General features: G+C 29.8%; 1 protein-coding gene across 1 annotated transcript; it reads left to right on the top strand.

Moving 5' to 3' along the window:
- The first annotated feature begins 4,690 nt into the window (after positions 1 to 4,690).
- On the top strand, positions 4,691 to 13,449 carry LOC145577513 (gibberellin 2-beta-dioxygenase 8-like). Its single transcript, XM_081635000.1, has 4 exons — positions 4,691 to 5,055; positions 8,436 to 8,944; positions 12,718 to 13,042; positions 13,199 to 13,449. Exons 1-4 carry the CDS (start codon positions 5,005 to 5,007, stop codon positions 13,433 to 13,435), a joined length of 1,122 nt encoding a protein of 373 aa, XP_081491126.1. The 5' UTR covers positions 4,691 to 5,004; the 3' UTR covers positions 13,436 to 13,449.
- Positions 13,450 to 14,109: the final 660 nt, after the last annotated feature.

Genomic DNA, 14,109 nt, shown 5'->3' with positions numbered 1-14,109 from the left:
CTGAATATTTCTAATCTGGTCTAATCTAATCTGAATTTATTAAAAAATAAGTAATAAGTATGTGAAATAAGTTGAAGAGAACAACTCCTAAGGTCAATAGCAATGGTGGGGTTTGTGTGAGGTTTGTTGGAATTTTTTAGAGGTTTGTCAACAAACCTCTTGTTGTGGGTAAAGGTTTGTATTTTAGAGGTTTGTAAATACAAACCGGTTTGATCATGTGAGTTGGCAAAATTTTGGGGTTTTTTCTTTTTTTTTTTTTAAGAAAAGAAATGTTGTGGCAGGTTCATCTATTGTTGGTGAGAGGTTTGTTAGGGGAGAGGTTTATGTAATGATGATGTGGCAGATGAACAAACCTATTGCTATTGCCCTAAGCCATTGATTGAAGTACGACCTTTTTTTGTAATAATAATATCACTTTATGTTTCTTAAGGTGCAAAACGCCAAAACTAACACTTTTATGTCTAAAAAAAACTTTAACTACGGAATAATAAAAATTCCCACAAGCTGGCATAATTCAATGAATTCAGTTGGTTTCGATTTTTGAGCCTAACTTTTGCCTTTTTGGTACGGAGTACAACAATCTAGATTATCAAGTGATAGATTTTTTTTTTTTTTTTTTTTCTCTTCTTTTTTAAAACTTCTACTCCCTCCATTTTTAAATACTTATTCCATTACTTCATGCGCGGAGTTTTAGGAGAAATTGAAAAAAGTAATATAATATAAATATAATGAGGTGGGTGGAAGAATAAAAAATTGTAAAAAGCAAAAGTAATTAAGTGAATAAGAAATCAATAAAATATGATTTATGGTGAATCCACTAGTTAAGAGCAATGAATTAAATATTGTAAAAACTTTTCAAATAAGAAAATGAATTAAGTATTTAAAAACGGAGGGAGTACTAGTTATTGATCTAAATACATCCGTTTGAGGTTAATCGAGAAAGGCATTATTGATTCATTTTCTTTAAAAGCTTGAAATTAAGACAATGATGTCTATGTTGAGAATACTTTTACTTTTTTTTCATTAAACAAATGATATGCACCGAGCTTCTTAGAGCAAACACAATGGTTGCCCACAACCATTGTGGTTATTGCTTATTTTATTAATTTCTACCTCTTCTACCTCACCTATAACCACTCTTATACCCATTTAATAACCAATGTCTCCCAATAGTTAACCACAACTTTTTGGTTATACAATTTCTCTCTCTTACTTTTACCCAACTCCATCATATAATCTCTTATTTAAATCCTATCATATACATTTACCACATCACCAAGGACACCCATCAAATGCAAAAAGTGGATATTATTTTAATCCATAACCAAAACTTGTACCTGGTTATTTGCATAACCTGGTTATTACTTTTTTTCAACAAAACTTCATTTCTCTTCATTTTTTTAATATTTTTTCACTTTATCTCTCCCCATAACCAAGCCAATTGGTTAATAGCTGGGTTTGCTCTTAAAACTACTCCAATCCGTATATAATAGGTTGAAAATATAATAAGTGGAAAGTGGACTTTTAAACCAAATCAAATATTAATTACATTGACATGGTATTTCATAATACATTTCCAAATTAAAACTTTATACTTACTTTATACCAATTCAAAAAACGCATTATATTTTAAATTTTTTTTTTTTTTTGAGAGAAATGCTAGAGGGTGTATGTATTTTGTTGGTAAATTTCTAATCGATTTGAATTATGAAAAATGATAAACATAGCCCTATAGCCCTTAGGGCTATGTATAATGAGCTAAAAAAGGAAATATTAATGTTAAATTTACATTAATCACACCGATTTGCGCGTGATTTTGTCATAAATTTTCAACTTAATTCAATTTTGGGAAGTATACTTAATACTTACACATAACCCTAAAGGCTATATATATCATTACCCTTGAATTAAAAGCAACTCATAATAAGAGAGTGAAAACTATGAAAATTAAATACTTTGTTATTTTCAATATTGCAACAACTACTTAGATAGTCTCGCAAATTTTGCATTGTTTATAAGTTACTTATTCATGTACATGAGTTGAGTGTTGTGTTGAGTCGTGGTTCGTGCCTTGGGTTCGGTTAGATTCAGCCCCCTTATGAACCCATTTTTTAATCAAGTATTGTTGTGTCGGGCTGTGTTATACTTTGCCGTGATTCCCTGTGATAAAAACGTGACATAGACCCATCCCACAGCTCAACATGTGCACATATATAGTAGCATGTCGTACCGTGCCTACATGCTCTATCTGTGTCCATATCCATGTCGTATGGTGGTTTTTTCATGTTAACTCGGTCTGATCTAGTGCCATCTTTAATTTTAATAATCCATTTTCCATTTCTTAGTAGTACAAGTGTGCTGTGCAGGTAGATGAGGTGTGAGGGAGAGAAAGAACAACCTCAAATGAAAGAAAAGGAATATTCACAATATATATTGGTTTAGAATTGAAGTACTTGGTTCAATTCACACCATTTGAACTTTGCAAGGGTACTGTCTTTTCCCTCTCATAGTGCTCATGTTCCCTCTTCCTTGGATCTCTCTCTCTCTCCTCCATAATTATAATTTACAAATAAAGTGAAAATAATTCTCACTATATCAACGATTCATATATCTAATTCCAAACATAGGTAACCGAATTATAGTACTATATTTATTTAAAAATTTTCGAAAAAAAATAAAAACTTAGCAATCTTTTACATACATATAGCTACAACCTACAGAAAATTAAAGTTTTTTCATTTTCATTTTCTATGATCACGTACAAAGACGCGTGTTCTTTCTTATATTCATAAACCCTCAATCCTTGTTTCTATGATTTTGCATCACCTATTTTAAATTCACTGTATATAGTCTCTTTTCCTTGCTTCTTATATAGTATATTAAAAGAAATATCTAACCTTAGCTTCTGTATATAATAATAACCAATCCTTTTTCTATAAATATAATACATAGTTTTTATATTTCCTCACATCATTCTTGTATTACTCACTTGAAATTTTCGCCCAACTCTTCTCCTCCTACATACTACTCCATTCATGTAAGTTTTCCATTATGATTCCAGCTTCTTCTTTAAACTTACTCATATATTTTTGCAATTTTTTGTTGATAACCTTTGTGTTGTTTATATGATATATGGTGACAAATGGTGTAAGTGAGTAAAGTAGTACTAATAGAAGTATAATTAAGTTTAGGGCATATATAAAGATAATGATGTAATGATAAAACTCTTATGGAGTAAAATTTTGGTAAATTAAAGTATAACAACACCAGCCCGCGTTCAGTTCTATAGGGTTCATAAACATAGAAGTATAACCAAGTGTCTTGTCAAAAAAAAAAAAAAAAAAAAAAAAAAAAATTATAACAAAGTGTAGAGCATATAAAAAGATAATACAGAGTACTAATGAAGTAATGATAAAACTCATTTTGGTAATTTAAACTATAACAATACTAGTCTGTGTTCAGTTCTATAAAGGTTCATAAACAAAACTGACTTATCTATGAATGAAAAGTCAGAATATAAACAAAACAAGCATATTCTTGACAGAAAAGTCAAATTTAAGGGTTTAGAGTAGGTAGTAGGTAGGATGGTATGATTATTGTTACCATTTTATATTTAATTTCTTAACCTTTCTTTTTAGTGAAACATGGGGCAAATAGAATTTAGTTAAATTCTTGCTTTTGTCTAAAAGTAATAAAAAAATGCTATTCTTTTTTAATTACGAAGTATTTATTTTTATGTTTATTTTTATGTTTATTTTTATCTTTTTTATATTAAATCAGAAAAGAGAAATCTCTCTTATTATAGTAACATTTGTAAATATTTGGATCGGTATTAATGGTGTAATGATTGTAATACTAATTGTTCTGTGATCTCTCTCTTTTTCATTCTTTTATTTCCTCATTGGGTGGCCTCTTTTCATGCAACAATGACATTACAGTAGGACCTTTTTTTTTTCTTATCATTATTAGTTAGATTAGATTCTCTCTCCCCCCACGGTTTTTGTCCTCATTTGAATGTAAAATTATGATTCACAACGTGAAAATATGAAGAGTATTCAAAATTTGTTGAATGCATATAGCTAGCATACTAATGAAGATATATATAGTACGAGTGATGAATAAATAGCAGATTCAATCGAATCCCATGTGTTTTTTTGTCGTCATATGGTATAATTGTTGTATGAAAAATCTTCTTATGCGTTTTAAGGTACTGTGCTCAAGTATTTCTTCATAATTTCATTTTTTTTTTTATCCTAGTGAATCACTAACATAACCTTTTACTCAAAAGTATATGAGAGGGAAGGGGAGGGATGTGACTTGAATACTTGAAAATAGGGTACAAAGTATAAACAACAAAAGTTCGTGGCTAAAGGCCACTAGATTACACCTAATAACGACTAAAAACACGTTGGTTTTTTGGATTATGTTCTGAAGTTTGATTTTTTGGGCCTAAGATGAATATGAGTTATTTTTGCAAAATGTAATAAAATATTGTCGGTGATGTCTAGTTAATTTTTGTGCTTGTTCAAAGTCTAGATTATATTAGACATATGTGATAGGTATACCTTTGGAAGAAGCTTCTATGACAAAGTAAATAATAAGCTACATTTTGTTTTCAGTGGAAAATTAGTACCTTTGACAATAAATTCAGTAAATTGAGTATAGTATGAACTATGATGTGAAGAAATATGGTTAGACACATCTATAAAAGAACCTTAGCGTCATAAGCTTATTGTTGTTGGTTTTGTGATGCTGCAAACTTTAATTAAAACTTTGTAGGAAATAAGAGCAAAACCTTATAGAAAATATATATAATTATATAAAGTAATGAGCAAAATCTACAAGATCCGATGATTAATTGTTATTAGACGGTGATTTTTTTTTTTTTAAAGTTATATGCTGTAAGAGTACTTGTTATAGATTATTGGATGTTATACTTTCATTATATTATAATTGTGTGGTAAATTTTTTTTAAAACTAATTTATGTATATTTGTAGAATCAAATGGCTTCTGCTAAGGTAGTGGAGCACATCAGGAAAAATGCTGTTAAACAGGTAATACACTTGAATCATTTTCCCATTTTCTTGTTATTACTAGCTTGTAGAATATTAGAGTAATGTATATCAACAGTCTATTTTCAATTAAATCCTGAACCAATTTCTTTACTAAGATATAAACATTCACAAACTTGGTATGTGGCTGGTCACACTATATGGCCAATCGTCATGAGAGTTACTTCGTCAGTGTTATAGGGATTACTCGGTCAGTATTGCAAAGATTACTCGGTCACTCAGTCAGTGTTATAAGGATCACTTTGTTCTTTTATAAGCGGTCACATGGTGTAATCAGCTACACATAACACGTGATTATAAATATTTCTCCCCATTTTCTCAAAAAAAAAAGCCCTATTGAATTTTTAAATCATTCTCTATATACTAGGTTTAGGGTTTCATTTATACAACCTCTATTTCATATAAGATGATACATTTCATTAGTCACGTTTGCCAATGCATACTTTATAATGTATATCCTTTATTACATATTAGCAAAAATTACAAAAATTTGATATTTGATCTATACTACTGTACTAAAGTGATACCTTTTTTCGAGGGAATTTCCTTTCTAAATCTCTTTTTTTATTTTTAATATTTTGTTAATTAATTTTTAGTTGATTTTTAAAATAGTAAATCTATTTATATTTTCTAAAAAGCATGTATAGCAACATTATATTATTCATCTAACTACATCTCAATTATTAATTATTGAATACTTTATATTATGAACTACATCCATATTTTTATGACCGTATTTCTCTTTATTATTGTTTTTTTAGTACTAAATATTGTATTATATTAAAAAAAAGAAAAAAAGAAATAGATGACCAATGTGTATTAATTAAATATCACTGCATTAATTAAATCCGAGCATGACTCGAGTATTAACTAGTTTAAAAAATAGATGTTGAGACGAATCTAATAAGACCCTATATGATGATTATGTTTTTTTCATCACAAAATCACAAAATGAAGTCAAAGCAAGTTACGTGAATAGTGCACAAAGTCAAACTGTGCCATCTAATTTGGAACGAAGGAAATATTAATTTAGTTTTGAAGAAAGCTGGTAGGGTTTTGTTAAAAACGCCTTTGACTTTATAATTAAAATCTGGAAAGCAACGTCGATCTACAATTAATAAACGCCTTTGACTTCATAATAAAATCTGGAAAGCAACATCGATCTACAATTAGTAACTACAGAGTTAAATAAAAAAAATAGAGTTAGATGGGTTCTCAAAATAACATCTCAATTCATTTCATCATCTTAAAATGTAAGATGTTTAAGGTGGCTTTATTTAGTGTGTTTGCTAGACATAGTACGAAGTACATGCTTCATGCTTGACATTAAAATTTCACCACCTTAAGGTACTTGTATAGTTGTATGTGATTTGTTGGGAAACAATCCTTGAAAAAAGGCTTTATAGGGACAATTCAAATAAATTAAAATTCTCGCACTAATTACCCCAAGTAAATTCTCAACCAATTAAACAAGCCTTGCTTCAGCATATAAAATTATATATGGGGTGTGGTTTACACAAAACAAAGTACTTATAAGATCGACTCGCCCTAAAATATCAATTGTTTAGTAACCATAACTAACACACGCACGATACTGAGTTAAATACATGGAAGACGTTAAATTTATCTTATTTTTACTTATTAAAATTTATTTTTACTAATTTTATGTTATATTTATTGTTAAAAATAAAATAGCATAAACTATAAATTATAAGTTGCTTTAGCACATATTTTTCAAAAACAAAGTTATCTATGTGTGTTGGAATGTTGGATGCCCCAACGATGGGGCTTCTCAATTAAATCGAAATTAGGCTATTGAAAGTTTAGATTCAATGGAGGAAACTAGGAAAGGAATGCCTTTCCCGAAAGCCTTTTTCTATGAACTTGAACCCCAATCTCATTGAATAATACTCAAAAATAATTTTTTTGGTTATATATACAAGTATGTGGGTAATACGGAGTAAGAGATATTGTTCTATTGACATGTATCAATTAAGGTTTAATTCCATAACTTTAAAGTTGTAAAATACAATTTTTATTTTATTTTATTTTATTTTTTTTAAAGTACAATTTTTATAATTGAATCCTATGTCACTAAGGGAAAAAAAAATAAAAAAATAAAAAATCTTTTTTATGATACCAACTTTACTTTGGCTGTAGAAACAAACTCTTTAGGGAGTACGTTACTGCACTCAACAGCAGAAATTATATTATTGTTAAGTGTAAATGTGTAATGCATAACTATGCTAATATTGTACTCCGTAATATAGTGTGTGTCAATTTTTATGCTATGTATATATTTAAGATTTTTTTTTTTTTCATGAAAAAGAAAAGAAAGTGTGAATTACAGTAGACTGAAAATAGGACCATGAGGTCCATGACAGATAAATAAGGAAAAATCCTTTACAAATTGGAAATGAAAATGGATGGAAGTGATAATAAGTAGAAAAAAAGTTCAACGAATACAAGAAGTCCAGAAGTATAATATTTTATATTGGATTACTCTTATTCACATTATTTTATGTTTGTAGATGTATCTCAATGAATGAATGTCGATAATCGTGTGCATTGTATGTCTATTATTGTGTCTGAACATATTCACTACGTGTCATATAGTTATGTCAAGGGCTCAAGGCAAAGGGCTCAAGGCAAAGTTTATAAACTAGTATTCTTGCATTCTCACTTTTAAAACGAGGTAATGTTTGGTAAGGACCTATTTGCCATTGTCAACTTATCACGTGAATAATATAATTGGTCACTAGACTTTTCTTGATATTTATAGCGACCAATCCTAGTTTCTAACCAGAAATACATGTATTCAAAACGAAGTATGACTTTGCGCATGACTTTTGAGTAGTTTGCAAAATCACTTTTATTTGCTTCTATTATCAATGCTTTATATTAATGAATATGCTCTTAACACTTTTATCCAAAAATATTAGCCAAGTATCATGTGTGTAGCCAGGGACGACCTAGTTAGAGTGATGAATAGTCATGAGTTATACAAGATGATTGGCAATTAAGTAACGACACGCTTTCAATTATATCTTGGCTCACAAAAACCATATTGTCATATTGACTCTGTTTAATGAGCTATAACCAATTGTAATATCATTTTAAAGCTTCTTTCTCATGACCTAGTATAAATATATATATCGTTGTTGATGAAAAAAATTTATACTTTCACACGCTATCCATAACACAAAACTTAAATTACCTCATATTTTAGTAAGCTTCTTCTCCAAATCTACTAGGTTAGATTTTTTTTTGTTTTACTTTCCTTAGATAGCTCTTTTTTTTTTTTTTTTTTTTTTTTTCTATTTGAATATATGAACAAAGTAATTAATCCTCCTTTATTACAGCAAACAACAATGGACCGTAATGCAAATAGGTCATCATCAGACCCTCCATTTGAAGAAACATACAAGAACCTCTTCCTGAAACACAACATTAAACCACTCATAACCACCCCCACCACCAAGACAATCAAAGTGCACGACTTACCCCTAATAGACTTAGGGCAGCTGGTGGCTGGCACGGCCAAAGAGAGAGAACAATGCAAGGCAGCAATCGCGGAAGCCTCAAGGGAGTGGGGGTTCTTCCAAGTGGTGAACCATGGCATATCGCGCCATATCTTGGAGGAGATGACCAAGGAGCAAGTGAAGGTGTTTAGGGAACCATTCAACAAGAAAAAAGAAGATAATTGTATGAACTTAAGGCTATCTCCTGGAAGTTACCGTTGGGGCTCTCCTACACCAAATTGCTTGACACAATTATCTTGGTCTGAAGCCTTTCACATTCCTATGACTGATATTTGCAACACTAGTTCAACAAATATTGGCAATTGCAATCCTCAAGTTAGCACTTTATGGTACGTAACAATTGTAGTGTTGCATTGCACCTTGACAAATTTTGCCTTTCAGGATATTTCTTTTTATTTGCAACGTTTTGATCATTCAATCTATTTATATTTATTTTAATTACTTTGAGCACTTATTGATTCATATTTAACAAGAAAATACATAGCTCTGTGACTATCAACACTAAAATAATTTACATATAAAGAAATGCATAGTTATGAATTTATGATTGATCTTTGTAAATTTAATTTGTCGTGTGCTACATAATATTTTAATGCTTTTGCTACATAAAAATTAAAGTTAAGTGAGAATTTCTTAGATTTGTCTCAACATAGATTTTTAAAAATTTCAAGTTCTTGTAGGTAATATCAATCTAATATTAGTATTAAAGATAATAATAGTTGAACTTAGGTTTTGTTAATATTTACTGAACTAAGCTGAACTGAACTGATTGGAGTTGAACTGAACTGAACCGAGTTAAAATGAATATTTTATGAGAGAAGAAAATTAGGAGCTGAACTGAACTGAATTAATTGGAGTTGAACTGAACTAAACTGAAATTAAGCTGAAGTGAACATACCCTAATGTATACATGTGTTTATTAATAACATAAAATGGGCCTAAACAATCCAAACGAGGATAATGAGAGTTTGATTCACAAAGCCCTATGAGATTTCATACTAAACCAGTTGGTGACAATATTAGTAACTACCTTATAAAGTGTAACCATTTCTCCTCATAAGTGGATTTACAATGGGTTTTAAGTTCTTTTAACATTGATATTAGAAGACATGTCAAAAACTTAAGACTTATGGTTTCATTAAGGGTGTGAATTTGATTTTCAATCATAGAACTTATTAGCTAAACTAACTTAAACTCATACGAACTATTTGTACCTATTTTAGTTGTAAATTGACTTTTAGTAACTTAATTAATCCTTATTATTAGAAGTTTAGAACTTATTTCTCTTTAATTTATCTTTTTTAAACTTATTAGACTGTATTTGAACTTGTTTTTTCTTAAAATAAGTGGACATATCCTATTAGGGCCTTAGGAAAAACTTTAATCAAGTGAAATGAAATTTAGCCCTATGACCTAAGTTATGTACTATTACACACAAGATACTAATAGGCATAATGATATTCTTTGTGTGATTCTAAGTTGGGTTAGGTGTTCTTAATCCTCACCTCATTTAATTATTATTATTTTTCCAAATTACAAATTATGCGAAATGACGTTCATCTTTTCAATGCTGGGGTTTGCCTCCAAAAATAGAGAATTTTCTTATCCTTGGACTTTGTAGATTAATAAGATAAGAAAAGCAGGAGATAGAATGCCACAAGAATTTCTTTGATGAACATACCAAGAAAAATATCCATCGTATTGTGGGCAATTCTAAAGTGTTATCCTTTTGTGGATGACAAGAAAACTTACCAAAAAGGATTACTTTATTATAGAAACTTCATTTGTGTGGCTTGCTTTCTTGTTGAACACAAAAGTTACGTTGATTTGAAACCAATATTAACACCCTATGTATCAAAGTCACAACTTTTTTTTTATTTAATTTTCACGATTTGTTTAATAGCTAGGTGATAGGTCAAGAAATGTACTCGTGACGTAAATGTGTAAGAAAAATCTTGTCTTAAGAATTATGGTGAAGCTAATTCACTTTAAGCTTCTCACTTTCATCATTAATCTTCATTTACATTTGTTATTGGAATATTGTGGAAGAAGGAAATTTTTTAAAAAACATTTAAAAGTTTGGTGATGAGGTGACAATATTATGAATATTTTATTTATTTCATATTACGCTATCACATGAGCTATTGAAGTGCCAAAGTTAAAAATTTTTGTCGACACTTAAAAATCATAAGCTAAATGTAATAGAAAATTGCTTTAAAAATGTAAATCAATTGTTTATATAGAACTTTGTTCTTTAAGTCTAGACTAGATATTTCTCTTATCGGGTAGATAAGTTAACATCATAGCGCATAAAAAAAATACTCCTATCTCCTTTATACTGTATTCTCTAAACAACAGTCTCATTTCTTCTTATGATAACGAGTCAATTGGTTAAATACATTTTTTTTAAAAGTCGATAGACTCCCCTCAAATAGATTATGTCAATACCACCAATACGTGGTTCCTACACCCACATGGTACACCTGAATTAAAATGCATTTGTTTTGAATTTTAAATTTTAAAATTTTAAATTTTAACTTCATTTTCAAAATTTTATTATCCAAAATACTATATTTCGTTCCCTTTCTTTTTAAAAAAAATATTCTTTTCATATTTTTTCACCAATTTTAAAAAATATTTAATTATAATATTTATTTTAATGATTGTTCTATGTACTTTTTATGAGGTTCTTTATATGACTATATAATGCTTTTTATAAAAAAAAATTATTTTTAATTTCTAAAATTATTTCACCTAAAAATAACTTAAGATTTCGTTTTAAAATTTCAAATTTTAAATTTATAATTTTCATTTTCAAAATTTTAGTTTTCAATTTTTTTTTTATTTCGTTCATATTTTTAACCATATAGTTACAATATTCATTTTAGGGTTGGTATATATAAATTTTCTGTGATGTTCTATATGTGATTTAATAATGTTCTCTATTAGAAAACATGATGTACTTTATAATTGTTTGTAATGTACAAGTATTTTTTGATTGAGGAAGAGAATTTAGACATATAACTCATGATGTTAAAATTTGTGGTTAAGCAAATAAGAGGGCTGCTATGTGTTGAATATTTATGTAAAAAAGGGTGAAAACCAAAATTAACGGTTAGTTTCTAAATTTCAAACTAGTCGTTGTACCTAAAAAAATAGAGGTATTTTGTGTAATTATTTAACAAAGTTAGGGCATTTGGTGAGTTAAATTTTATTGCTAACGGACCTTTAACGTCAGGGGTATTTTGAGGTCACGGTGTGAATAATAACAAACGTCACTGGTATTTGGTGAATTTTGAAAAACTTGAGGGTATTTGGTGAATTTTTGAAAAGGTCAAGGGCATTTGGTGAAAAAACCATTTGTTTAATGTATAAATTATATAATATGGTCAAATAAGAGTAATAAAAAGTACTCGTATAAAAGTTCCATTGTTGCAATATAATCGAAATGGAGGAAGTAATTATTATTAGCTTTTTATATAGATGAAAAATACTTTCTACTGTCTAGTAACAGCTGGTCAGGTCAAAAACTCCAAACTAGTAGGATCTTCATCATGATTTACTCTTTACCTGGAAAGTGGGCTTGGGCTCACGTGATACTCACCACTCCAATAGTTGGGCCTCACGTGAAACCACGTGAATTTCACAAGGATTGCAGAAAAAATAAAATAAAAAAGTACTTTGTAGGCCCGGCCTTAGCTTTGGGCCTACAGCCAGCTACACTTTGCTCTCGAGATCTTAGGCATTTAGAATGCGTGTCCTTTTCATTTTTTCATTGACTTGAGCCCAGCTGAATTTTTTACCCCCCAAAAAAACAAATTTGTTTTCAATGAATTAACCTAAGTTATGTTTGGGAACCATTTTTTAAGTTCTAGTATGGGGTGACATAGCCACCTAGGTCAATTAGATACACAACTTTAATTAATGTGCTCAATATAATAGCTCACGAATGACGAGTTAAACTTCATATTTCAACTTACTGTGTCAACATTATAACGAATCAACTTTCATATCCTTTAACAACAATTAAAAAGCAAGTTTATTGATATAAGAATATCTTTCATTATTTGCATTTCTTAATTTTTATTTTTATCTTTTGCAGCTCAACAGTAAAACAATTTGCCATCACAGTTTCTGAATTGGCGAATAAATTAACAAATATACTAGTAGAAAAATTGGGGCATGAAGAACTAACCTTTTTTGAGGACAATTGTTTGCCAAATACTTGCTACCTAAGGATGAATAGATACCCACCATGCCCTAAATATTCCCATGTCTTTGGATTGATGCCACACACAGACAGTGATTTTCTCACAATTTTATACCAAGATCAAGTTGGTGGATTGCAGCTTGTTAAAGATGGAAAATGGATTTCAGTTAAGCCTAATCCAGAGGCTCTTATTGTCAATATTGGCGATCTATTTCAGGTTTTTTTTTCTCTCCTAAAACCTAATAATTATAGCACACTTGATCACCTTGAAAGAACTTGATATGAGATACTTGGATACTTTGTATGACCAATATTATCCACTAATATGAAATTCAAATACATTTTAATTAAATTGATGTAAATTATTTTTTAGGCTTGGAGCAATGGTGTGTACAAGAGTGTGGTGCATCGAGTTGTCGCTAATCCAAGACTAGAGAGGTTTTCGACAGCGTATTTCCTTTGTCCATCTGGTGATGCAATCATACAAAGTTTCAAGGAGCCTTCAATCTATAGGAAATTTAGCTTTGGAGAGTATAGACAACAAGTTCAACAAGATGTTAAAGAATATGGTTATAAGATAGGACTTTCTCGCTTCCTTATATGCAACTAGTAATAATTTTCATATACAAATTAAAGTATATAGATTGAGGAGATTATAAGTTTTATACGAAGTATATTGTGGTACGTACGTAAGGATTAGTCACACTACCAAAACTCGATTTTTTTTTATTTTTTTTTTTGTCGTAGGTGTGGCAAAGAACTCTTAGCTTATTATTGATGTTCAAGCCAGACACGCTAAGAAAGATATATTATTATGGGTATAGTGGATATAACTTTGTAGTAGTACAATTAATTGCGCCTAAAATTGTTGGTCTTTCTCAATGATTTTGGTACGTGCGTGTGTTGAAACCTATTGTTGCTCATTTGTGAGTGTTCCACATTGGAGAAAGAAGCGAGATGGTTTCACTTTATAAGGTAGAGGAGTAACTCCTACTATTGCTAATTGGTTTTAGTATGGAAGCTCCTAAGTCTTATTTGTGGACCAAACTCTCCTCATCCTTGTTCGGATGGTCCAGACAAATTTCATATTGTTTCGAAATTTAACATGGTATCAGAAGCCAGGTTGCGGGTCTCTTTTAAACTGGGTATTTAATCGCCATTTACCTCGATAGGATGTCCAGCCCCTAAGAGGATTATTGATTTGGCCTTATTCAATTAGCTGTGAAGAGAGATGGTTTCACTTTATAAGGTAGAAGAGTAGCTCTTACTATTGTTAATTGGTTT

This window comes from Chenopodium album, chromosome 14 (genome assembly GCF_948465745.1).
Source record: "Chenopodium album chromosome 14, dcCheAlbu1.1, whole genome shotgun sequence".
Classification (NCBI taxonomy): Eukaryota; Viridiplantae; Streptophyta; class Magnoliopsida; order Caryophyllales; family Amaranthaceae; genus Chenopodium; species Chenopodium album.
Note: the sequence above shows the minus strand (reverse complement) of the source record. Positions and strands in the feature narration are given on the sequence as shown.

Bases quoted from the DNA above. Each gene is read 5' to 3' on its own strand.
- LOC145577513 (XM_081635000.1), top strand. From the start codon at position 5,005: ATGGCTTCTGCTAAGGTAGTGGAGCACATCAGGAAAAATGCTGTTAAA. The intron at 5,056-8,435 runs GTAATACACTTG...CCTTTATTACAG, and splicing joins GGAAAAATGCTGTTAAACAG to CAAACAACAATGGACCGTAA. The intron at 8,945-12,717 runs GTACGTAACAAT...TATCTTTTGCAG, and splicing joins CCTCAAGTTAGCACTTTATG to CTCAACAGTAAAACAATTTG.